The 26231-nt window shown below is 35.7% G+C and overlaps 1 protein-coding gene across 2 annotated transcripts; it reads left to right on the forward strand.

The window, feature by feature from the left end:
• Nucleotides 1-1415: 1415 nt before the first annotated feature.
• Nucleotides 1416-8555, forward strand: LOC126785060 (laccase-14-like). Of its 2 annotated transcripts, none has more exons than XM_050510641.1 (7): nucleotides 1416-1665; nucleotides 3165-3316; nucleotides 3442-3686; nucleotides 4411-4536; nucleotides 7046-7634; nucleotides 7767-8119; nucleotides 8233-8555. In XM_050510641.1, the coding sequence occupies exons 1-7, from the start codon at nucleotides 1594-1596 to the stop codon at nucleotides 8370-8372; spliced, it is 1677 nt and encodes a 558-aa protein (XP_050366598.1). In that variant the 5' UTR covers nucleotides 1416-1593; the 3' UTR covers nucleotides 8373-8555. The 2 variants fall into 2 exon arrangements, with proteins under 2 accessions (XP_050366598.1, XP_050366597.1); XM_050510640.1 differs by lacking the exon at nucleotides 1416-1665 and adding an exon at nucleotides 2727-3017 and having other exon boundaries at nucleotides 8233-8548.
• The last annotated feature ends 17676 nt before the right edge of the window (nucleotides 8556-26231 follow it).

The following is a 26231-nucleotide window of genomic DNA, read 5'->3' on the forward strand; positions in this document are numbered from 1 at the left end:
CTGTTAGCGAGTTAACCCGTCGTTCACCCGTTTATAAAATAAGTAATAAGGGGTTGAATCGCTGCTGACCCACTTTTTAATCGTGTGTGTTCAATCCACTTTATTTCGTGCGAGTTATACTATCGTGTCAGAATTAACATCCATATCACTAAGTATCAAATAGATAGTCACTAATAAAAGAAGAATTAGACCATGTCACGTCAAATAGTGGGTCACTAAATAGACAGGCTGTTTATTTGTACTATGGTCAAGTGGTTTAGTGACCGACACTTTCTTTTTAGTCACTAAATCTATATTATCAGTTACTAAAAATCTATATTATAATGTGATCACTATAGCCAACTTTTGTTGTAGTGACGTTCTCCACTTACCACGACACAACCAAGCAACCTTGGTGTGTTATTTTCAAACAATGCTCGCATTAGAATAAATTTCTCGTCAGTTATTCACCTTTGAGGAGATATATTAATCTCACTTGAATATCTCTAAAAAAGATCACTATTTCTCACTTGAATCACCCTTGAAGAGATCTTTCTTGAGTAGGATCTCCTCGCAAGAGATTGCTGTTAAACAGCGACAAGCGTGGCCCGTGGATCAACTGTACCGATATTGTCCCAACTTAGCCACCTCACAGGTGTTGGGTTTTAATCACAAAAGGCCTCGGTACAATTGGTTATTATCCACCCACTTATAAGCTTTATTTTTTTTGTCACTTCTTAGATGTGGGATCTCTCCTCTCCAACACGCCCCCTCACGTGCAACCTAATTTTTAGGTATGCACGTGACAGATTAACATCGCCACATACTGGGATGAAAGAAACTAAGGTCCAGTAACCAACGACATTTAGTGACCATCCAATCGGAAATCCTCCGATGGCATGACAAAGTGGCACCCAACTCGGGCCCACGAAAGATTGGAGGCGCGACTGGAGAGGGACTCGCTCTGATACCATGTTAAACAGCGACAAGCGTGGCCCGTGGACCAACTGTACCGATATTGTCCCAACTTAGCCACCTCACAGGTGTTGGGTTTTAATCACAAAAGGCCTCAGTACAATTGGTTATTATCCACCCACTTATAAGCTTTATTTTCTTTGTCACTTCTTAGATGTGGGATCTCTCCTCTCCAACAATTGCTCGATCCATACTTGAGTCTCCATCTATGAGATCCCACCTCATTTCAATCACTTTTCGGGTGACCCTTCCTGACTGGATCTCTTTCGGTCTTCTGAAGAGTTCAAATTATGAATGATCATACTAGATAGAGAAAATTTCTTCTCACTAGGTTTTCCTAATTTGAATCTTCCTCTCCATGAATGATCAATACCGATGGTGTTACACAGCCGCCGTTGTCCTCTCCTCAGCGTCGTCGCCTCCAGAGTGCACTAACAACGCCGTTGACAGATCCAGATCAGATCAGATTGCACTATCGCAGCCTCCGATGCACTATCTATCGGAGCCTCGAATCCACGCTTCTTGATCGCGCCTCCGTCTCTGAATTCGCCGCCATCTCCGACTGCACCTGCTTCCCAGCCTTGGGCAACGCCTCGTTGCAGCTCAGCTCTGCCGAGAAGTTTCTCTGCTCAAAACAAGATGTGTCAAAGCAAATTTGGGAAAGAAGTTGGGTGGGTGGGTGGCAATCTTGTAATTGTCACGAAATCACGGGTAACGGTTTAAGAAGTTTTATAAGATGACTATTTTATAATTTGAAAATCTTAAGTGAGTGTTTTATAATTAGGTGTGTATAAATTTAATTTTCTATGATCTATCCTACTATTTAAGGAGCGCAAATAACCAATACTGTTGAAAAATATTGACCGAATGTATATGCACACAGATAATATATATATATACACAATATCCCACGTTTTTCTTGTAGGATATGATTAAGCATTAGCATCCTTGGTTTGTTCATTCGTCATCTTTATTGTCATCATGTTTTTATATCAAATTATTGTCATGATCTTCTATTGCTTCATTTTAAATACTTTATTAGGTAATTAGGTGAAAACAGAAGCTAAATAAAATAAACATTTTCCTTTTGTTAAATAAATGAAGAGTTAGGTACACAGGTTGATTCAAATACCCAATCACGTGGGAGTGAAGCTATCTTGTTAGGTAGTAGCTATGAAGCACGGACACGCGGCCAAGGGTCCGTATTGCGTGTCCGACACGGACACGGACACGCTCGGACAAGCTTGGACACGCGAACTCAATTTGGACACGGCCCGGACACGCGGACACGCACCAACTCATAATAAAAGTGAAAATACTTATGGTGAGAATCGAACCTTGGTCATCCAAGGCACCCAACAACTCCTCAACCATTCCAACAGATTCAGTTTTTGTTATATTTATGCACACTTTAATATATATAAGGAGAGAAACTCATGATAAAAATAAAAATGCTTGTGGTGGGATTCGAACCTTGGTCATCCAAATGATCCGACAAATCCTCAACCATTCCAACAGATTCAGTTTTTGTTATATTTATGCACACTTTAATATATATACACATCTAAATACTTTCAAATTTTTAAATTATTTTTTAATAAATAAATATATATTAAAATAATTTTAATTGACGTGTCCACCACGTGTCCGTGTCCAAAAAAAAATTTATATGCCGTGTCTACGTATCGAATTGTGTCCAATACAGACACTCGTGTCCGTATCCGTGCTACATAGGGTAGTAGTAATAAGCTCGTCATGCCAAAAACAAAAAAACTAACAACTTGACTATCGAATATCTTCTACAAAATCATTGTGTCCGAACTGTGTTGTTAGGTCTCTATAAATAGCTGTAAACCGGAAACAAGTTTTACAAAAGATCACAACCGAGCTCAGGGCGACCTGAAGGAGACATCCAATTACATGAGAGAGGAAATTTCCAGACAAACTTCTCAAATTTAAGAAAAATGGCTGGGTTTGACAAGATGGGGGTGATCTTATTGGTTGCTTCTCTAGAGTTTATATTGCTGCAGCTATGCAGCGCCACCCGTTATTATGATTTCGTTGTAAGTACTTTGCATGCTCAACGTACTCTTCTGCACTTTCTTTTCGTTTTCAGGTCACTCGTTATATCTGAGGACTAATTAACGTCCTGCATGCATGGGACTTTATCGGGTGTAATTTCATATTGTGTATATTTATGATATTTGCAGCTGAAAGAAACGAATTTTACAAGGCTCTGCAGTACAAAGAGCATATTGACTGTGAATGGGAGTTTCCCGGGGCCAACCATTCAAGTTCACAAGGGAGAAACTATTTATGTCAATGTCCACAACCAGGGATTATACGGTGTCACCATTCATTGGTAATAACCATCGTTCGATCGAACACAGTTAATGTGGCTCCGAAAGCCATCTTATTCTATATTTGTACTCCATTAGAGAGACGTAATCAACATTGTTTCCTTCTTTCATGATACTTAATTTGCAGGCATGGAGTTAAGCAGCCAAGAAACCCATGGTCTGATGGACCTGAGAACATAACACAGTGCCCGATTCAAGCTGGCTCGAACTTTACATACGAGGTAGTATTTTCCAGTGAAGAAGGAACACTCTGGTGGCATGCTCATAGTGATTGGACGCGCGCCACTGTTCACGGCGCCATTGTTATATTACCGGCTGCTGGAACGACATATCCATTTGCAGCTCCACATGCACAACAAACAATTATCTTAGGTAGGTGATAATCTATCAATGTATATATTAATTAACTCATTGCAGGGCCCCTGGCTTCTGTTCTTTGATTCTTTTCAACCCTAATAATTGTTCGGCCTTATTTGTCATCAATTATCACCTCCATTTGCAAACGTTTTAGAGGGATAAATTGTTTATAAAACTAAAAATAGACTATTTATATATTTTGAGATACGTATTACAGGTTTGGTATACAGTATGATAAAGATTGTGGAAATCTTCGAAGAAGAATTTCGAATAAAATTTGGAAGAATATATATATAATAGGTCGAGGATTTGAATATAAATGGGTGTGTCGACTTAGTGGTTAGATAACAACCTTGACGTTAACCTTCGCGTGTCGGGAGTCCTAAACACACTTTCACTTGTTGGTTTGTTTGCTTTCGTTCATAAATATACTAAATGGTGTTTATTACTTTTGCTTATTGTGTTGTAGTGACTACAGCCGGCACTTCATTTAGAATTAGATGACTTTGATATCGAGCACTTATGACTTCAGTGTTCAGGGTTTGATAACTGTCCTTTTCATTTCTCTCCACATATTGCAAACACAAGCGAAAACCAAACACATAAGCTGATAAGCCTGTATTCGGTGGATCAAATCATTAAAGTCGATCAGCAGTTCTTGAAGTATTGCGATTGTGCTCTATAACTACGGTCTGATACAAATCCATTCTTGTTGTACGTTTTTGTTGGGTTGCTGCAGGTTCATGGTTTAAGTCAGATGTGATGGAAGTGATTAATTCTGCACTGGCAACTGGGGCAGACCCGAACAACTCTGATGCCTTTACAATCAATGGACAACCTGGGGATTTATACAGTTGCTCCAAGGGTAATTTATCACACTATAAACTGATCGAGACGTCATACAGTAAATTCATTATCATATATATGATTCATATATTATTCATATCGAAGCAGTTAAAAAAAAACTAACGGACTGTGTTTTATTCTATCTTAATTGATCGAGCTGGCATAAAGCTATGAGTGGAATAGACATCACTCGGCTTATTTCTGGGAAGACTTCTATGGCTATGATAATATAAGGATAAAATGAAAACGATGTTTTCTGAACGAACTATTTAACTCGATTTTTACTTAATTAAAATTAATTGACAACGTTTCACGTTTTTATTGTTGAAAATAAAACTGCAATACCCTGGATTAGAACCATTTCACATGGTTCCTGCATAGATTAGTCTCAGAAGTATTACATTCAGCTCTGGAGATACCATGTAGCTCCAGTTATAAATTGCTGAATGTGCATAAATATTGGGACCCCGAAAAGGAACAAAAAAACAAAGATCTTCTGTACGTACAGGAGCTAGACTAAATGCATGTCTAGATCAATCAAAAATGATCAAAACATCCATTTCGATCTATTTTGATCTATAGTTCTAACAATATTTTCTTTTTGGACTAGCGGGAACACTGAGTGAAACGAACACATGCAAATTAATTACATCTAGCTAGGATCTAGACACATGATTAATTCCAATAGCCAGTCCAATAATTCATTTATATATATATATATATATATATATTATACATGTACGTTTCCCTTAAAGATTATCACGAAATAATTTGGCTAAAATGGCTGGATAAAAAGTTAAACTTGTTCTACTACATCAATGATTGACATTTGCGTGACACTAGTTGCATCTCTATAATTGCTATTGAAATCTCCATCAATTTTCCAAATTTACCCCTTTAATTTCTATATACACCTCCTTTTATTTTTATTTTTCCATTCTCATTTTCTTATGTTTCAATCTAAAAAGACATTGATTCAATTTGTATTCTCATATTTTTCTGTTTCAACTTGAGATTTAATCACTTCAAATTAAAAACAACGATCTTATATAAGTCAATTAATACATATTGGTTTCATAAGCTTGATTAACAATAAGATTTTTAACACAATAGAAAAATTAGAAATAAGATTTTTCAACTTGATACTCTTCAATTCTACTATAGCAAAAGTTAAATTGAATTTGATTCAACTCCCAAAATATAATATGTATTAATGAAAAATGGAAGTGTATTTCATATTAAAGAAGTGAACCAAAAAATATGAGAGGTTTTTACAAAAAAACAATTAAGATGAGAGTTTATAGAAGAGGTAAAATATGATTTAAATAATTAGTGAGGTATAGATAGCAATTATGGAGGTGTATCTAGAATCACCCTTAATATTTTAAAGGTTAGTTTTTAAATTTTACAGCTCATTGAGCTTGATACAATGCATAACTACTCAGGTATAATTCCGGTTGAATTATAAGATATCTGACATTTACTTCATTACATGAAAAGAAAAATGAATAGCTCAATCATGTTGTTTTTGAAAAAGTCTATATGAATGTTCAGATGCTTAGGCTCCGTATTTTTGCGAGCGGCAAAGAAAACCTAGTTTTCTTGGTTTTGAAATTGGCTGGCGGCGATCATTGATCTTGTTTGCCGGTAAGGTTCTTCAGCAAGGCAACAAGGAGGTGGGCCTTGCGTCTCTCTCCCGCATAAATCTGTGGAGGATTGGACGGGAGGATTTTGAATCTTCTGGGAAGATTTCTTGTTGGATTTGATAGCGAGGTTGATTTCTAGGAGAGGTGCGATCAAAGAGATCTTGTTTTGCAGCTTGGGATCGTGAGTTCGAAGGAGTTCTCTCATCTTCTGCTTTCGTGATCATGGTCACATGGTTGGAGCAAGGTTAGCCGCCGGAGAGGCAGGTTGATGGGAGGCTAATTACGGCTCCATAGAGGTAGGGCTTGGATTCGGGTTTGGGCTTTTGGGCCCAGATTTGGACCTAGTCCTAGGGTTATTTTTGCTTGAATCTTAGGGCCTGGGTAATTTAGAGCACTTTATTTTGCTTTTAATAAATTAAGATGAAATTTTGACGTAGTTTCGGGAGCCATCTTGATAACATTTACTTTTTTTTTGTTTGGTTATTTCTGGACTATTATTTCTAAGGTTGTATTATTTTAGGTGAAGCTAAGTTTTGGCTTAGGTTTGCCTTTTATAGCTCAATATTGACACAACTAAGGATCTGTTGGTGATGTAATCATCTTATTTCATTAATAGATGTGACATCTCCAATTATTCGAAAAAAAAAATTATGTTGTTTTGAACGACTTCTTCAAGTCCTGCGACAATTTCAAAAGGTAATTTGTTTGCTACATATATAGGACACACCGACACAGCACACGTGATTAATTTCAATTATTGATAACTTACACTTCTTTTAAAAATCTTGCACTTTTAAAGGGCTATAAACCAGTAAACATATATTTGTCAAAATATTTGAAAGTATGAAACGACTAACATATTCTCATGTCACCTATTTTCAGCATCCACATTCCACATGAAAGTCGACTACGGCAAGACATATATGTTGCGCCTAATCAACGCCCTAATGAACGACGAACAATTTTTTGCCATCGCCAACCACAACCTCACCGTGGTTGGCCAAGACGCCGCCTACTTAAAACCAATCACCACCCCGTACATTATGATAACTCCAGGGCAAACTATGGACATTTTGGTTAAGGCAAACCAGCCTCCTAGCCATTACTACATTGCTTCCGCTGCTTACAGTGACGCCATAGTTCCCCCTCACAACGGCACAACCACCGCCATACTTCAATACCGAGGCAAATATTCTACCCCGTCAACCATTCCATTGCCTAACCTTCCTGTCTCTAACGACACAACAGCTGCCGACAACTTCACTTCTTGTGTGAGGGCTTTGGCAAGCAAGGCACACCCCATCACTGTTCCAACGAAAATCACGACTAGGATATACATGACTATTGCTATCAATGAACAAATTTGTCCTAACGCTACTTGTGCCGGGCCTGATAATAATGCCATTGCTGCTAGCCTAAACAACATCAGCTTTGAGACTCCTTCCATTGATATTTTGCAAGCTTATTATGGGTACGCATGCATAACATTTCCTTTATATCATAACACACCCTTAATCAACTTACTAGTATGTAGTTCTATTTAGCTAGGTTTTGGAGTACTTAATACAACACTGACTTATTGCTTGTCATGATCAATTTGCAGGGGAATAAATGGAGTTTTCGAAGAGAACTTCCCAACCAACCCGCCTTATTTTTACAATTTCACTGGAGAACAGCAAAACATTACCACATATCCGACCTTTGGGGCCAAAGTGAAGTTCATCAAATATGGTGAAGGAGTCGAAATAATCTTCCAGGGCACCAACATCATAGCTCCTGAGAACCATCCAATGCATCTCCATGGATTTAGTTTCTACTTGGTTGGAACTGGTTATGGCAATTTTAACGCAACCACCTCTCCCAAAACATACAATTTGGTTGATCCACCTGAAGTAAACACCATCGGCGTTCCGAAGAACGGATGGGCGACCATCAGATTCATAGCTGATAATCCTGGTAAGTCATTGTTCTTTGGCCAATGTGTGTATATAATTTGATGATGCTATCTTGTACAACATACTAGCGGCATCAGGTTTGACTAAGTAAGCACATATTGATTATGATTTCAGGAGTATGGTTTATGCATTGTCATCTGGAAAGGCATTCCAGTTGGGGAATGGACACAGTGATCATAGTGGGGAATGGAAACACGACAAACTCAAAGCTCCGGCCACCACCTGCACACATGCCTCTTTGCTCTAAGTCTTAAATTATTCACTTTTTCCTTAGAAACTCATTAATAAAGCATTGTTCTTATCCTTTTTCCTTCAATTTGGATATGTTATTGGGTAAGGATTCAGGAAGTTTCAAATTCATGCCCAACTTCGCAGTTTAGCGTCTAATTCACATCGGCCCAAAAGATCATAAAGGGGGAATTATGTTCTGAAACTCTTGTTTATTTGTTTTTTTTAAATCTTTTTTCCCCCTTTTGCAGAATCAAAGATTTCATTTCGATAATCTAAAAAATCATATCTGACTGCAAAATTTAACTTATTATAGTTTCAACTATCTTCGATTTCAAGAGAGATGTGCACTTCACTAGAGCCTCTCATGAAGCATAACATCTGCAACAACTAACTTTTTGCGACTCCAGATCATAACCTCCCACTTTCAAGCGGGAGACTATCACTACCAAAAAAAAGATGGAAAAAGTCCACAAATGTTTTATGACCTTTGATGGTGCGGCATTTCCATAAAATCCCATAATACTCAATCAATGTAATTTTTGCATTATTATGATAAGGCTTAGTCCCACATCGAGGGCAACCTAGAATGAACTCCACCAATGGGCTATATAATGACTACTACCAACCCAATTAAATTGTAATATTATTACTCCCATATTCTACTTACAATAATAGTGAACTTGATACTTACTTAGGCATCAGAGTGGGATAAGCCGGTAACAACAGATCATCCTATCCTAATTGTTTTGCTAGTGTGGCAAGAGAAGCCCCAGCTAGAGAAAGACTTATCCATGGACCCAGCGAGATTCTCCCGAAATAGTGGGAAACAAAATTGCACTAACAGAATAAAAGTCAAAATGCAATATTACATCATATGTAAGCAAAACACGTAGTCTTCAAATACAAGCAGCATAGTTATACATTTGATATACGCACATTAAAATTTAACTTACACCCAGTAAAATCAAATTACACCTATCTAATTTCCAAGGTTCGAAAAATCACTAAGTGGTCCTCGGTGACTGCTGCCTTAGAGTGCGTAGACCGCTAGACGTCCTTGTAGACAAATTTGTGAATTTTAATTTATTTTTATATAATTAAAAATATATAAGGAGTAAAAAAGAGTGGTAAAATTATGTCTTAAATACCAAGTAAATAAAAAATCTAATATAAAGGAAATGCAAGCATATATTTCCAATTCTTCTAGTTCTTCATATCCCTCAATGATTCGTTGTTTTTTTAAGAAAACAAAATCAAAACTTGATTTGGCCCGCCTATAAGCTTCATAGATCCGCGTAAACCCATCTAGAGGCCTCCTAGATCTGCCTAGATACCGTTGAGATCAACTTAAACCCCACAACACTTACAAAGCCATGTATAGTCATTCCTCTCCATGGTCTCCCACCGCCTAGCGCCTAGTAGTCACCTAGGCGGCTGACTTTTTCCACATCACTAATTTCTGTAAAATTTAATAAATTAAAAACTTAAAAGTGCTACTGAGCCGTAATTTAGTTGATTAGGTAGACTAACTAACATCATTTATTTCATCGGTTCAAACCTTAGCACACTGACACATGTAAGGGGTAGAGGTGGGTTAATGAATTGTAATAATATTTTTTTAATAGTGATATCAGAACTCAGTCTAAAAATAATCAACGAAAATCAAATTGTTTAAGCAACTCTCTTGCCCTTACCAATAATGCTAACATCTTCACCATCACGAATAAAGTAATTCACAGTGATAGTGGACCAGACTTCCTTAAATTGGGAATTTTATTTATCCTTCCAGACTATGTACCATCTTTCACTTGTAAGGGATTATATGATCTTCTTTCAACCATAAGTCAATGTTTGGGTAAGTTACTTTGAGGGGGGAGATGATATTTAACAAGGTTTTCAAACTCTCTCGGGATAAGTCCATTGTTTGGCTAAAAAATGCAACGAAACTTTAAAAAATCGGGGTTTGACACGAGAATATTAGGAGGAATTTGTATTAAGCCAAATCCTTTCTCCAAATTATGCATCTTCAGGTGTAACCTTGAAAATCCAAAGAAGTGTCTATTTCTCGCTATTTTTTCCGGTTCCATCGCTTATCTCCAAGTTTCCTCTACTCCAAGGGCTTTCGTTTCTTATTGAATTTATAGGGTTAATTTTGGGTTTTCCGACTTTTATTTGGGGATTCAATTATACTTTTTATGTTCTTCATTTGCTTATGTGATTTCTCAAACAAATTTGATGTCAATTGTTGGCTACTTGGCTTGCATTCACTCAATCTGAGGGATGTTGATTGTTTGCAGTGTTTTGAGTTCTAGGTTTCAAACATGTGAGTAAACAATATGCTCAGTATTCATGATTCGATCTTACAAAGCTCGGGTTGTAAGTTTCAATATTATAAAGCTTAGTTCTGATGGTCTAATTTTTTTTTCAAATTGGTATCGTTACTGGGTGTGGTGCAGTTTTGCTGAATTATGGGTTTTTTGGTGTGTTGTGATGTTGTGTTGTTGGTGATTTAATATATAAAACTTTATGCTAGTTTGAGTTTGAAAATTTAAAAGTAGTGAACGTATAAGAGAAAACTGAACTGAACATACACATGCATTTCGTTACAATTCAATATTAACTGATAGGATTAGTAAATTTGCAGGGGTGAGTACAAATTCAGTTAGTTGTGCATTATGATCAATGAATATGTTCTTTTTGTATAGATAAAAGTAATTACATACATAAAATTTTCTTTTGGTCTAAAGACTTGTATGTTTGCTAAAGTCATTAAGCATTAATGCATTATTCGAGTAATTCATATCAAGAGACGAGATTTAAATCAACTAATTAAATGAATCTCTCCTTGTTCAATGACTTGAATTAAAATAGTCTGATGCTCAACTGTTGTGGTATATATATATATATATCTAGCAATCTTATATTGGCTTGAGGAAAGTTTCTTACTCGATCTCCTTGTCTTTCTTATCGTATTGTAAACCAAGCAAGTGCAATTTGCTTCTTCATTGAAAATTTTTAACCAAACTCTTAATAGACCAAATAGGCAAATATATATCATGGAAATTGAATGGCGAAGTAGGGTCAGTTGCTCCTTTTATCATGTATATACATTAGAAGTTAAATGAATATTGACAATATTTTTTTCATCACATTGTACCTTACTGACTCCTAGTTCAATTTTCTGGAAATATGTTGTAGATGAATTCATTTTATGTTCATTTTTTGTGTAAAGTCTTTTTCTATTTGTAAAGTTCTTTGACACCCATATGTGTAATGGGGGCAGTCTCCAATATATGGTCTTCCTCATAACCTCTTCATTTTTTCAACAATAATTTGGGAAAGAAAGTTACAAAAGGAAAGGATAAGAAGCAAAATGGTATGAAAAAAGAAGATGATGGAGGAAAATACTTCTAATGGAATCCGAAAATGGATAGTACATTGGCCGATATTCTTAAAAGTGAGAGATAACAATGGCACAAAGGTGATGGTGGGTGGAAATCTGAAGCATTTACTTCAACTGCATTGAAGATGTCAACCATATATAATGTGCATGTGATAAATATAATGTGAAAAATCACCTTAAAGGTTGGAAGAAGACTTATGGAGTAGTTTATGATTTCTTAAGCCAAAGTGACTTTAATTGGAACAGTGGTCGTAAGATGATAATCGTGGATGACGACAGTGTGTGGAGTGAATATGCAAAGTTATGATTTGTGTTGTATGTTAAGGAATAGTGTTATTGCTCATTTCAAGTTACTTTAATCAACTATTTGTAGTGACCACACTGATAATCACTAGGATTCATGTTTTTACTTTGAAGCTAAATTCTCTTGTTTCCACATGTTTTTCATGACAGACACACCCTGAGTCTTCAAAGTATCGCTTCAAGACAATTGCCAATTAGGATGATATTGTGGACTTGTGTGCAAAGGATAGAGCAACCGGTTATGGGATTGAAAATATTGAGGATGCAAGTGAGACTATGAGCATTGAAGAGGACAATACTAGCCTCAATAGAATAGAAAGAAGTTTTCATAATGATAGTTTGAAGAGAAAAACCGTTTCTTCTACTTCAACAGTTACACCACATCCAAAAAAGGTGAAAGCAGATGAAACAATTGCTATGGGGGTATCCGAAATGGCTTCTTCAATCAAAAACATGATATCATGTATGGTTTCAACATTGAAAAAGAATGCAAATGTTATGGTTGATGAAGTTTATGACGAGTTATGGCAATACCTAATTTAGAAGATCTTCGGTGGAGAGTAATTGAGGTGTTTGCCAACAATCCCACAAAGTTTCAGATATTGAAGAAGATTCTAATTGAGAAGAAAAACGAATTTCTATTGAAGTCAATGCCATAAAATTTTTGAATTTATATGTTCTTGTTGTCGTGTTTGATATGTTATCAATGTTTCTTAGAATATTCAACATTTTCATATTATGAATGTAAGTATGATGTGATCCAATTTGTGATAGAGACTTCAATTGTTGCATGTTTGAAATAATTTGGTGACACAAATTCTTCATGCTTTCTGATAATTTGGGTAAAAGAAAATAATTACTTGTTAAAACATAAATATGTTTACAAATTCCATGATTAAATCTCTTTATCAAAGAAATTACCCAAACAAGTTATTTTAATAGTCCACTCACTTAAGTCCCTTCATTTTAATATCTCATCATTTTGAAATCCCTTAGAACTTCCAAGTCCTTGCCCAAACATAGTGTAAGTCATTACCAATGATTTTCAATTTAATGTCAAATGCATCACTTCAAAAGCAGTAGAGGTATGTCACTTTTGGTGGGCTTATAAGCCCCTTAACTTATAAGTTAAGGTAGTTTGGTTGTTTGGTGAAGACAAAAAAACAAGTGAGTTTTCTTAAAAGTCATGGTGGTTTTAAGAGGAATTGGATAAGTTGCCCAGACCCTCATTTGACTTATAAGCATAAGTTAGAAAAATACGGGCACTGTAGCGATTAAATGAAATTTTCAAAATATTGTTGTATACCTTTGTGAACTTCAACACATTACCCAAGACCCATGTTCTTCATTTTTCGACAACTCCTCTCCGTCTCTCTTGTTCTCTCTCTGGATGCTCTCCTGAGTCCGGTTAACAGCATTCCTCCGACGTTGCTCTCACCTGTAGCCACAGGTTTGGCAAGGAGGTTTGGATTTGATGAGTTTGAAATCATTTGTCTATTTTCTTTCCTTTTACTAGGATTCAAACTTTCAAATTGGGTAATTGGTCCTAATGCATTTTTGTATTTAGAATAAAGGATTTCATGAAACTGGGTATCAGTTGGTTATAAATCCTGGTCAAATTGAATGAATTTGCTTTTTGGTTAATTTTCTATTGATATATGTTTCCATAGTTGAATTGTGTATTAATAGTGGTAGCCATGGTATTGAGTTTTGAGTTTTGATGAAATCGGGTAATTGGGAATTGAGTTTTTGCCGATGATATCAAGAAAATTCTCAGATCAGGTGCTTTGTCTAATAGTGTTCTTTGTATCAATACGATTGGGAAGCTATTTTTTTTCTCTCAATTTGTGTTTGTTTAGGATCACATTTAGCCATTCACACTCAAGCAAAAGGATATGAGAACGTCAAATGGTAGTGTTGAAGTTCGACCGAGCAGTAATTATATTCCTTGTTGGTGAGTTGACATCATTGGATAGGTTGAAATTCTTTATTCTTTGTGTTTTAGTACAAGCTTATGAAAGTTGGGGCTAATGTGCAATAGCTATATTGCACCAGGCTTCTATGGAATTAAAAACATATGAATCACTGATGACTAGCACTAATAACATGTATAAAAATAAGATTGCATGTTTGATTCTATGGTTATATCACTCTTATGATGGATGCATTTCAATTATTTTTTGTCATAAGAAAATTAATAAGACATCAAGTCCATTTAAAAAAAAAGAAATAAAATTATTTCATGTCCAAATATGTCATTCTATTAACAAAAGCATAAGCCAGTTTGAGTTTATCAAGTACATTGACACGACTTCTGCCTTAACATCTACTTATAATAAATTAGTTTACCAAACATTCAACTACTTATCAGTTACTTATTCCCAGAAATAAGTATAAGTCAGATTTTCTTATAAGTCATAGCTGACCAAACGCAGCCGTAATGCTCTTAAACATTTGGGTTTGCCAATAGCAGATCAGAACCATCACCAACCAGTTAAGGCACTCTTCCCAAAAGCAACTAGTCCAACACAAGGCCCATCCCTTGGGTAACGCTCTTAGGCTTCACTATTGAATGATCAGTTCGATTACTCGACATCAATATTAACCCTGTAAGCATCATTAATAATATAAAACAATAGGGTATTGTTCACAAGACGGGGATCCAGCCAGGTTAAAAATCACAAACTAACAACGAATTCATAAGAATTTATAAGATTTAGGATATAAGTTTCGATAGGTAAGGTTTAAGAACAGAAAATAAAACTTAAACTAATAGATACATGTGATCAACCAACTAACACACAATATATCACCAAAACAAATCATATATAGCCAACGAAATTGAAGTTCATTCTCCCTAAAGTTTATGCCAAAACAAGTCAAGAACAACTAAGGTTGGACCATGCAATCTAGGCTCATACTTGGCATCATATATGCATAGACACTTAATACATTCAACTATTGCTACCGTCATTCATCAAAATCTAACATACTTATCCTTCCATGCAATTCCAAAGCCACGCATATTGAATTCATTAAGCATGTCACCTACTTAACCAACAATCATGGAATTTCGAAAATCACATAGAAGAGATAAATATGTTCATAGCACAAGTCTTTAATCCAACAACCTAAATATCATGCTACTACTCGCATATATAACACTTAGATATCGAAATCATCCATAACCAGTACAACAAAAAACTAAAAGATCATAGAACAAAAATCAAACTCGTCATCTTCATATAACTTGAAATCAATAAACAACTTCATAGAAAAAGTCGAAATAAATTAACAAAACCAAATACATAGTCATCCAAAAACAGAAACTAAAACACGAAATCAAATCTAGAAGGGTAATGGTAACATTTTATGATGTCTTACTCGGTGTCACAAAGGAGAAAATAAGTCTTCTAGGTGAATGGATCTTCAAGCTGAAACCGCACTTGAAGGCAAATAATGGTGAAGGTATGATGAAATCGGTTATAGGAATTTCTAAATTGGTGAGTATGGAATTCGGTAGAGCTTTGACTAGTATGTGTGCAAGGTTGATGATGATGTCTCAATGATGTCGTGCCTCTATATATAGGAGTCAAAATAGCCTTCATGCCATCACATTAAGGAGATAGAATCGGTTTGGGATGCTGAAATCTTCTTTGATATAGACTTTGATTCTTGAACTCTAAATCCAACTTGATGTAGGAAACCAAATCTAAATGGGAGACAACCAAGAGATACACGGCAACTCTCCTTCTTGAACTAGGAAATGCTAGGCTGACATCTCTTCTCTCCTCATCCAACTTGGACATGATCTCCTTGTCCAACTAGGAATGCATCACAGCTCCACTACTCCTTGTCCATCTAGAATTTGTCTTTCGTGAAAAGAAATCGACAAATAAGGAATAGGAAATAATGAAAATAGGAAAGTAGAATCCTAGATGAGTAAGGAATCATAGCTCAATAAGGATTTCTAACACTTAGTACAATTTCATCATCAATTTATTCATATTCGGCATAGCTCTACCTAAACATACAAAATTACAAATATGAACTTAAAACAACTAAATAAGAAGTAACAAAGCATAAAAATATGACATATATACATTAAGAACGTCACACTTTGTGCTCATATCATTGAATCCATTCCAAATGTAGTGCAGTCCATCATAGCCCTCACTCTTGAATTTTCTTGGTCTTCACATCCTTAGTAGTGTACTCTAATTCTATACTTGTATTATAGGGAACCATGTCTTTCAGTAGGGTTCTCTCCATCTTATCTTACTTTAGATGATAACACAAACTAAATTAGCTCAGGTTGGCACGTCCTCAATATATTGCATGCACATGATGAATATTGCGTTCTTTCTAGTATGAATATAGTATTTTGTGATTAGAAAACTCTTACAACATCTTATATCTTCTTTATCTAAACAATTTATATAGCAACACGTAATGTATAACTCATTTTACTAATGCAAAGCTTAATAGATTTGCAATACGAAAAATTTAAATTTCAAAGTCAATAAACTTCAAATACTAAGCAACAACAAATGGCAAAAGAAGAAGAAGAAGAAGAAGAAGAAGAAGAAGAAGAAGAAGAAGAAGACAACCGATCAATGAAATCGCTCTCTCAAAGAGTCTTAATTTGTACAAATCTTTTCATCAATCTATCAATTTAACCCATAATAGAAAAACCACAAACAATAACACCATGGAGGACTCGGAACAAACCGAACAATTTGAACAAAAACCACAAACAATTTGAATAAACTAAACATTGAAGCAAAATAATAAGCAAATATCAAAGAACCTGTGTTTCATTCTTCAAAACACAACCAAAGAAATCCAAGTTCGACAACTCCTTCTACAATCTCATTTACATATAAATCGTATTTCACTTTGGATGTAGTGAAATCAATCTCAACAAAAACTCAATTAAATAGAGGCAGAAAGATTACCTCAAACACAAACAACGCGAGATCAAATCCAAACCCAAAATCGATATGCGAGCTATTCCATAAAAAGATTTAAAGTTTCTGGACGACGAAGGCAATCCAAAAATAATATTAAAATGGATCATCATTTGGAATTATCTACATATGCTCATCACGAAAGACATGTCTAGATGTCAGTCCTGTTATGCAAGATTGTCATCTAGTTCATAAGCGACTTTCATTTTACACGTTTTTAGTGAGACAAGTCGTTTGCTTAATTGTATGCTAGTTTATCTTGCTAGCTTGGAGTCTTAAAATGGATGATTTTTGGGTGGATGATACACCCCATTTTATTATAGACGTCCTTATTGATGATAATTGTAATGTTGCAAGAGGTTTATGCCCTTAATCTGCTCATTGTACTCTCCATATTTAAGTGATAATAATATTATAGGTATGTGTAGCTATACACCTAGACCCATGTTAAATAGAAAGAGGAAAGAAATATGGGTAATTCTAAAGCCCATATTCCCCAATCTGAAAGCTCAAGAATGTCGCCTCCTTAGTATTGATTGTTTTTTCGATATAACAAACTAAGCAAACAAACTAGAGGCAAAAGCCTCTATTTTAAACTAAGCCAGAAACATTAAAAGAAATAGCCTTAATTACAAAGGAAGAAATAGCCTCCATTTTACATCCTCCTTGGTATTGATTAGGGATGGATCTAGCCTATTTTTTACGTGACTCAAGCATCCCCAAGCTTAAGACAAGGAAAAAATAACTTGGTTTTAAATCTTTTGATTTTGGGATTCACCTAAGCCAAGCATCCCCAAATAACCAACACTACTCATTTGTTTTCCTTCCAAACTTTACTCTTCTTCCTCAATAGCGTGTCCTCAATCAAGTATCTCTTCTTCTATAATGCTAGCTAGGTTAATTACTAGATATTACGTTGCTTATTTATTCAAATGTGTATTTGTGTTAGATTTTGACTATGCCGTTTTGTCTGATATATACAAGTATTCTTTTTTTTTTCAATAGGTATATGTGTCTATTAGACTAAAATGAAAAAAATTTGAGTTCAAACCAAAGTGTTCGAAAACAAATTGCATCATGGTTTCAATGAAATGTCCCGTCTACAAGTCCAAATCTAAACTATATTCATTTCTTATCTTTCTTAAACTTTATTGATCAGCTGTGATCTTTAATTTAGTTTTCATTAGTCATATCTTAACCTTTCGAACCGCTAATAAAATGCTTTTGTAAATGATTTTGGATTACGATGTACTACATGAATATTTTATTTAGTTAATTTATGTTTTATGTATATATGCATTAGAAGAGTAAGCCTCATTACAATTATTGACTAGGTAGATCGATTTTGATTTCAATTAGTATAAATTCTTTCGCACCATCGAGATTCTCCACTGTTTTTTTATAGTTAAGTTCAAGTATCCTCAATGATCTAATCTTGGATCCGCCACTAGTATTGATTCAGCAATGTGTATGGCAATGTACAAATTATACACCATTAGACTATTGGTCTGTCAGTTTACACTTGTAAGCATGGAAATATGTGAATATCAATATTGGCATGAAGAGATCAACCAAGTTGGCCCTAAGTTAGTTTGAATTTTGAACGAGTAGCCAATATTGAAAGTTGGTGCAAATCGTTTTTGGCACTACAAATGGTAAGCCAATCAAATACGTGGATGCAAAGAGACACATATATACGCTCCCATATGAAGTCGCTATCTCCCTCGTTTTGCTTCTATATATCATGTTTTGTTACTCTATCATGACTAAAACATTGGAATTCTGCTCCACTGCTGAGGGTTTGTCCCTTCGAGCATATTTGCATGCTGCCTGGATGCATGAATTTTTAAATATTGGTAGAAGGTGACTCCAAGATTTTGATTGACAGTCAAATTTTCTCAAGTTTGTATCTTATTTTCTTAGTTCAGTTTCACTCAAGCATATGACAAGGGAAGCAATTTTCCTAGTAGATGCTATTGCTAAAGTTATCATGATCTTGCTCAGTAATGGAACATATCTCTACCTCTAGCTGCTAACCGAGTTTGATAAATTGATAATTTATGTTAGTTGTACTAGAAGTTGGGAATTTTCTTACGTACCCACATGTATATGATACCCACATTTACAAATATGATAATAAATTTGTCGTAATTGTAATAAAACAAATCATTATTTAGGTAGTTGTTGTTAATTATAGGTAATTATTTTACTTACAACATTTTACAAGTTTTTGAACAAATTATTGAAACATGATAATTTTGTTCAATAATATGTAAATGTGTAAAATGAATCTGATAATTTTATTGTCAATGTCATAATTTAGTTCAATTAACTTATTGTCAATGTAATAATTTTATTCAATTAGTTATAAATGATTGTATGATATACATTCCACTAGAGGATCACGTAGAAGTTGTACCTCGTAATTTTATTCACCTTGTAGAAATAAAAACAGAAACGAGTCTCACGTCGGTGCTATTGTTGGCAATGATCTAGTGGATGCTACACCAGACCTCCATCTCGACCTACTCGTGGATGAAGAGCTAGCTTGTGGTTGAGAATGAAGAGTCTTTGAAGTATTCAGAGGCTTACTTTCGATCTTTCTCATGTTGGCCTTCATATTGATGGTGATGACATTTGGGATGTCTCAGTCTCCAAGGCCAGAAGTGCATAACTACAACTACCATTAGAACTGGCGTGAGGCACCTTGAGACGGGGACAACTTTTTACTTTGTATATATCCAGTTCTGACTGGCTTTCAATATATTAATGAAAGTTAAAAAGTTCATTTATTTCATCGGCGTGATACAATATTGGTTGAGATATAAACGAAATAACAAACTACTAATAAGTGTTAGACAACATTTTGATTTACAAAATACTCATTTCCTAATTTGATAAAACAAATTAGGACAAAACATTATAAATAAGGACCATAGAAAAGTTGTCACATGTCATATGATATTTTATTTGTTTGCCCATTTACCCCATTACATTTAAGAGAATTCAAAATTCATTCTCACTACCACATATCACATCTACATATATGCCTGCTAATGTCGACTAAGAAATTAGTTGTTGCTATTGACTAAGAAGCTAATTGCTACTGTCGATTAAGTAGCTACTTGCTACTGTCGATTAAGTAGCTATTTGCTACTGTCGACTTAGAAACTAGCTGTTACTGTTGATTTTAATCAAACCAACAGCTACTATCTAATTAAGTAACCTACTATTGTCAAGTATGAAACTACATGATATTGCTGACTTGAAAGGTACTACTGTCGGCTGGAAAGGTACATGTTACTGTCATCAATGAATCTAGTTTTTTTTATACAACATCAATGAATCTAGTTGTTACTATAGTTTTAATGAGAAAAATTTGAAATTTCAAAATTTCTAAAAAAAATATGCAATATGGAACTTAAATGAGAGCTCATGAAGTAAGAAGCAACTTTATATATTGGCTCACCTCCAAATTGCCTGTGGTTTGGCCGGAAAATTTAAAATTACTGGAAAAATCTAAAAAATGAGGAGAAAGAAACTTGTTTAATCTGTGAGTAACAACTTGGTAATTTTCACGAAAATGGTTGTTTTTTGAACATTTCAATATTAATTAAGTAATCAGGTTTGGGTCCACTTATTTTTAGGCTTAAGTTTATGTCCTAATTTATATAATAAATATGTAAATTAAAATGAGTTTTTAGTTAATTCAAAATATTGTCTAGTATTAATAGTAATTTTTTATAAACAAAATCCTATGAAACTGCGATTGATTACATATACCATGACGAGTCTAATTTCTTTGAACTCATTGATCATATGATTTGAATAGTACCCACAATCGATAGCAAAATAACTATATATCTACTCTTCAAAACTAAGTCGAAATATTATCACATCACGAGTAAAAGCTCCTTTTTTTAAGGGGAATGAATGCCTTCATTGATCAAGAATCATTACATTCGGAAGTTATTATCACCTCCACAGATGGAGGAGTTATAATAGAGAAATCTAAACTCGACTTAGACTGCATAGCTAACCTAGCTAAATTATGAGCTACAGTGTACGCTGAATAACGAACAAAAAACAACCTATCCCTTGAGGCCAAAAGCATACTCTAACGCAAATCGTCAATCATAAAACCCAATTCAGAATGATCAAGAGAACCATTCTGAAATCTGAACAACGTCCACCAACACCTGACAATCCGATTTTATGCATAAAGAACTCAAGACATAAGCTCTAGAATACTGTAACTCTTCCAATAAAGCCAACAATTCTGCATGTAGAGGAGAAGTCACAATCTCACTGTAAAGGTAAAATGTCCCCAAACTATGTCATGTATGATCACAAAACACACCACCCAACTTCGTAATACCCTCAGTCTGGTGATACGCCGCATCCACATTCAATTGGACCGCGCCTATTGTCAGTTTCTTCCACACACTTCGAATAGAATGCCAAGCAACATGAGGAAAAGCACGAGCTTGTTTAAACTCATTACCAACCCAAAACTGGGGGAATCAAAACGGCTACATCCTTTGCATCATCCTCTCATACTTTAGAATTACGATTAGTCCATATAGCCCATACACTCATAAGAAGCCGAGGAAAAGGCTGAGGGTCTAAGGCCTCTTTAGCTACTAACCAATCATAAACCTGGTTTTCCTGATTCGAAACATGGAGTTGGGATACCTGTAGACACACTACAGCATGAGCACAATCACAAATAACATGGATTGGAGATTCTACCTCTTCCTCACATACGGGTATTTGGTATCAATATCAATACCTCTTTTACTTAGCCTGCTATGGGTAGGAAGAATATTAGAAGCTGCATTCCAAACACAAATCTTCACATTTTCTGGAACATGAGCCTTCCAAAGTAAGATCTCAGGGTTAGGAGAAGCACTATCACAAGAACACGTTTCCGGGCAACATGATAAGCTGAGTTCACAGTAAACTTACCCTTCCTATCATCTCCCCAGATCCAACAGTGTGAATGTTGTCTGGAACTAATAGGAAGAGACATAATCTAATGCACAATAGGAGCATAAACAATTTTGATAATAAAACATAATTCCATACACCAGGTTGTGATAATAACTCAGAAACTCGTTGAATGTGTGGCACTCTGAAAAGAGACAAATCAACACCTGGTAACCAAGGATAATCCCAAATGTGAGTACTAGACCCATCACCAATCTGTCTCTTGATCCCCTGTTTCAGAACATCTCTACCAGCCAAAATACTAAGCCAAGCATAAGAGGGTGCTCTACCAAGCTCGGTGTCCCATAAACTATCATCAGGAAAATAGATAGCTTTGAGAAGTCGACTTGGTAAAGCCTCTGGTTTTTGAAGAATCCTCCAACCCTGTTTAGCCAACATAACCAAATTAAAAAGCAAACATATGCCACCCATACCTCATTCAGCTTTCGGTTTACACAGAGTTCCAAGCTCTCCAATGCATGCCTCTCATCTCATCATTGCCACCCCACCAAAACTTAGCACAAAGTTGATGAAGTTCCTAAACAAGATGCATAAGTTAAAGCTCTTTGAAATTAGCAGATCCATCATTTACTATGATCGAACTAAATTTAGAGAATTACATAGTAGTTTCAGACAAATGAAACCATTTATATGTATGGCATATGTTTACTATATACTAAGAATGTAACGACCCCAAAATTTCGAGCTTAAAAACTCAAAATTCTAAAGTCGTTAAACACCAAATAATCTCAAATAAATCGAAATCATTAAAGCGTAACAGCGGATCATCTCTGAGTTCCAATACAACTCAGTCCAACCGATTATTACAAACCAACTTTATAATTCGACATTATAATATGATGGAAAAATGTAATAATCCTCACAAACTCTCACAAAGCTTACAAATAAATTCACTCAAATTCTCACACAAATTCACGCCAGAAATCTCACCACAACAGGGTACGAACGACTTCGAATCTCCGGAGTCGTCACTCAATCTCCGCTAATCAGTACCTGCGGAATTATCCCCTACACCATTGAATTGGTGCACCGGGATTGTAAACACAAACCCGGTAAGCTTATAGCTCGTATGAGTAAAATCACAATACAGTTCGCATATCAATATATACGAAAGATCACAAAACAACAAATATAAATGCCCTCATGAGTCAATGGTCAGCCCATCTGGTTGACCCAAAGAAATATGAAATAAAACGCTCATGAGGAAATTAAGTAACCCTTCTGGTTACCCAATGCATTTATAATACGGGTACCAAGAACGCTGGTACACATCTGTTACCCCTCTCGTAATACACCGTTGATATTGGATAGCCACCCGCTACCCAACATCCAAAATAAACTGAGTACCCATGAGCAGATAACCACCCGTTACCTCACATGCAGTACTAAGGCAGACAGACTAGAGCTCTAACTGTATCGTAACTTTCGCCCGGCCAAAGGCTAGGTTTCGACTTGCTAAACACGTACAATAATCTCACATCATATTGTACCAAAATCAGGTCCGAAGACAATTCACATTTTAACAATCACAATGTTAAAAATCACGTACAATAATCTCACATCATATTGTACAATTCAAATCACATGCTCAATAGAATCACAATAAAATCATAACAGTATATTATATAGCAAACTATATATATCCGTACTTATTTACCATTTATACAATATATATATAGTCCACTATATCTTATACATGTCATATTTCACCACACATGCTCAATTCCCAAACTTCCGTCATCGAATGACTATTTTTAATGAATTAATAACAGTACGTAATTTAATGAACTATATATATATATATATGTACTTATTACCATTATACTGTATATATGTAGTCCACTAAATTATATACATGTTGTAATTCATTCGATAAACACACTTGCAAAAATGTTGAATCACCACGAGGGTAGATTCGTAATTCAGTGAGATTTTACTCACCTTATAGACTCGAGCGTAATTCCACAATTCCCGATGATAATTCCTTTCCTTGATTTAACGATCACCTTGAAAAGATAAGAAAAGAATTTAGAATCGTTTCGTAAACCTTTAAATGCCGAAACAGTAATAATCGATTACTGTTCAGCAATTTTCGGTTTTACGAAGTTACTTGTTCACTGTTCACTATTCACGGTTACTGTACAATACTCAATTAATACGTATTTCTGTACGTATAAGTACTATATACGTATTTCTGTACGTATAAATACTATATACGTATTTTTGTACGTATAAGTACTATATACGTATTTCTGTACGTATAATTATTATATACGTATTTCTGTACGTATAAATATTATATACGTATTTTCTGTACGTATAAATATTAAATACGTATTTCTGTACATATAAATAATAATACGTATTTCTGTACGTATAAATATTAATACGTATTTCTGTACGTATACGTACGATTTTAAATGTAAATACAATCTCAGTAAATAAAATTTACTATTTACCTTTTACAAATTACTTTTTACATTTACTGAAAGTAATTTATATTTACATTTACCGAAGGTAAAATTTAATTACATTTACCGTAGTAAATAAAAATTACATTTACATTTACCGTACACAGTAAATTACCAAAATACCCTTTCAGTCGAAACTAATCACACCGCCTCACATGGCGGCGCGTGTGGCACACGCGCCACCTCCGGCGGGCTTTTCGTGGGGCCCACGCGCCGAGGCTAACCACGGCGCGTATCACGCCACCACCGCCTCCAAACTCTCCTCCTTTCTCCCCTCTTCCTTCCTCCGCTCCTAGGCAGCCCCTACGCCACCCCACGCCTTCACACGCGCCGCCTCTAGGCGGCGGTAACTCCTCCTCCTCCAAACTCTTCCAAATCGCAACCAAACAACCACAAATCGTACAACAAGCATCACAACAACCTATTCATGCTAAACCTCACCTCATTCGTGCTTTAAAACCACCGGAGAGGGCTTGGATAAGGCGGAGGAAAAGTCAACGTCTTGGTGGAGCTCCGGTGCGGCGAGAGAGAGGGAGTCGACCTCGAGGTCGCTTGTGCGGGGAGGTGCGACGCCTCCTAGACCGGCGGTGAGGGCCACGTCTCCCTAAGGGGGGAGATCGGTGGTGAAGCCGATGGAGATGAGTGAGTTTCGGGTGAGAGGGAGAGTCTCGGGGAGAGGGAGAGGGAGAGTGCTTGGGGAGAGGGAGAGGGAGAGGGAGAAAGAGAAGGAGAGAACCGAGAGAGGGAGAGTGCTCGGGGTCGAGAGGGAGAGGAAGGAAGCGGAGAGAGGGAAGGGGGAAGAGAGAAGAGAGAAGGGGGAAGAGAGAAGAGAGAAGAGAGAAGAGAGAAAGGGAGAGAGCGGCGGGGAGAAGGAGAGAGAGAAGGGTTTCCAATAATGGAAACCCTAATCTGAAAAGTTTCTATTTATACTCGTTTCAAAAATCGGAAACTAACTTCCGACGTTAATAACTTTTACCTCCGACGTCCGATTCGAACATGTCACATACTCCCGAACTCGTATCGACGAGCTCTACAACTTTCGTGAAGAAAGTTTTCGCAACCGAGCGACGGAAATAAAAGTCGATAAATACTTTCGGAAACGTAACGTTTTTCGAATTAAACGTTCCGATTACGTTTTCGTTGTCGATTTCCGACGTTTATAAAAGAAACGAACACACTTTAAAATTTTCGAAAACTTATAACTTAGGAAAAGTATAATGACTCGTCCCGAAAAATCGGGTTATTACAAAGAATGAGTCTCGGCAAATGAACAATGCGGCTCTGAGCCGAGCCGATAAAATAAGGACAATTTCACCCTTGTTATTTATCAATATATGGTATACATCCCACGTCCAACTGGAACTATTTAAAAGAACAAAAGCATTTCCCGCATGTAAATCTTCAATAATTTATAAGACACAAGCATAACGATTCACTATTGTTTACTCTTTAATATTAATGCAACTCGTTCCTAAGGACAAACAACATTTAGAAGTACGTGTAAATCGATTGTAATTAGATTAAAAATAATGTCACATGCAAGCATGAAATTAATTAATTAAGCACGTAACCATACTTCCTACAGATATCGATCCCCATAGCTCGGCACAGTTATTAGTTATACACCTAATCAAATAGACAAATACAACCAAAAGTCTACCTAAACTTCTCAGCGGGAGGAAATTTTCCACGTCTACTATACAAGTCACTCTGTTGCTGTTTCCC

This window comes from Argentina anserina, chromosome 2, assembly GCF_933775445.1.
Source record: "Argentina anserina chromosome 2, drPotAnse1.1, whole genome shotgun sequence".
In the NCBI taxonomy this organism is placed as follows: domain Eukaryota; kingdom Viridiplantae; phylum Streptophyta; class Magnoliopsida; order Rosales; family Rosaceae; genus Argentina; species Argentina anserina.

Excerpts from the sequence above, each read along its gene's own strand:
- LOC126785060 (XM_050510640.1), top strand. The coding sequence starts at position 2,919 with ATGGCTGGGTTTGACAAGATGGGGGTGATCTTATTGGTTGCTTCTCTA. Across the intron at positions 3,687-4,410 it reads ACAACAAACAATTATCTTAG|GTTCATGGTTTAAGTCAGAT; the intron begins GTAGGTGATAAT and ends GGGTTGCTGCAG. Across the intron at positions 4,537-7,045 it reads TTTATACAGTTGCTCCAAGG|CATCCACATTCCACATGAAA; the intron begins GTAATTTATCAC and ends ACCTATTTTCAG.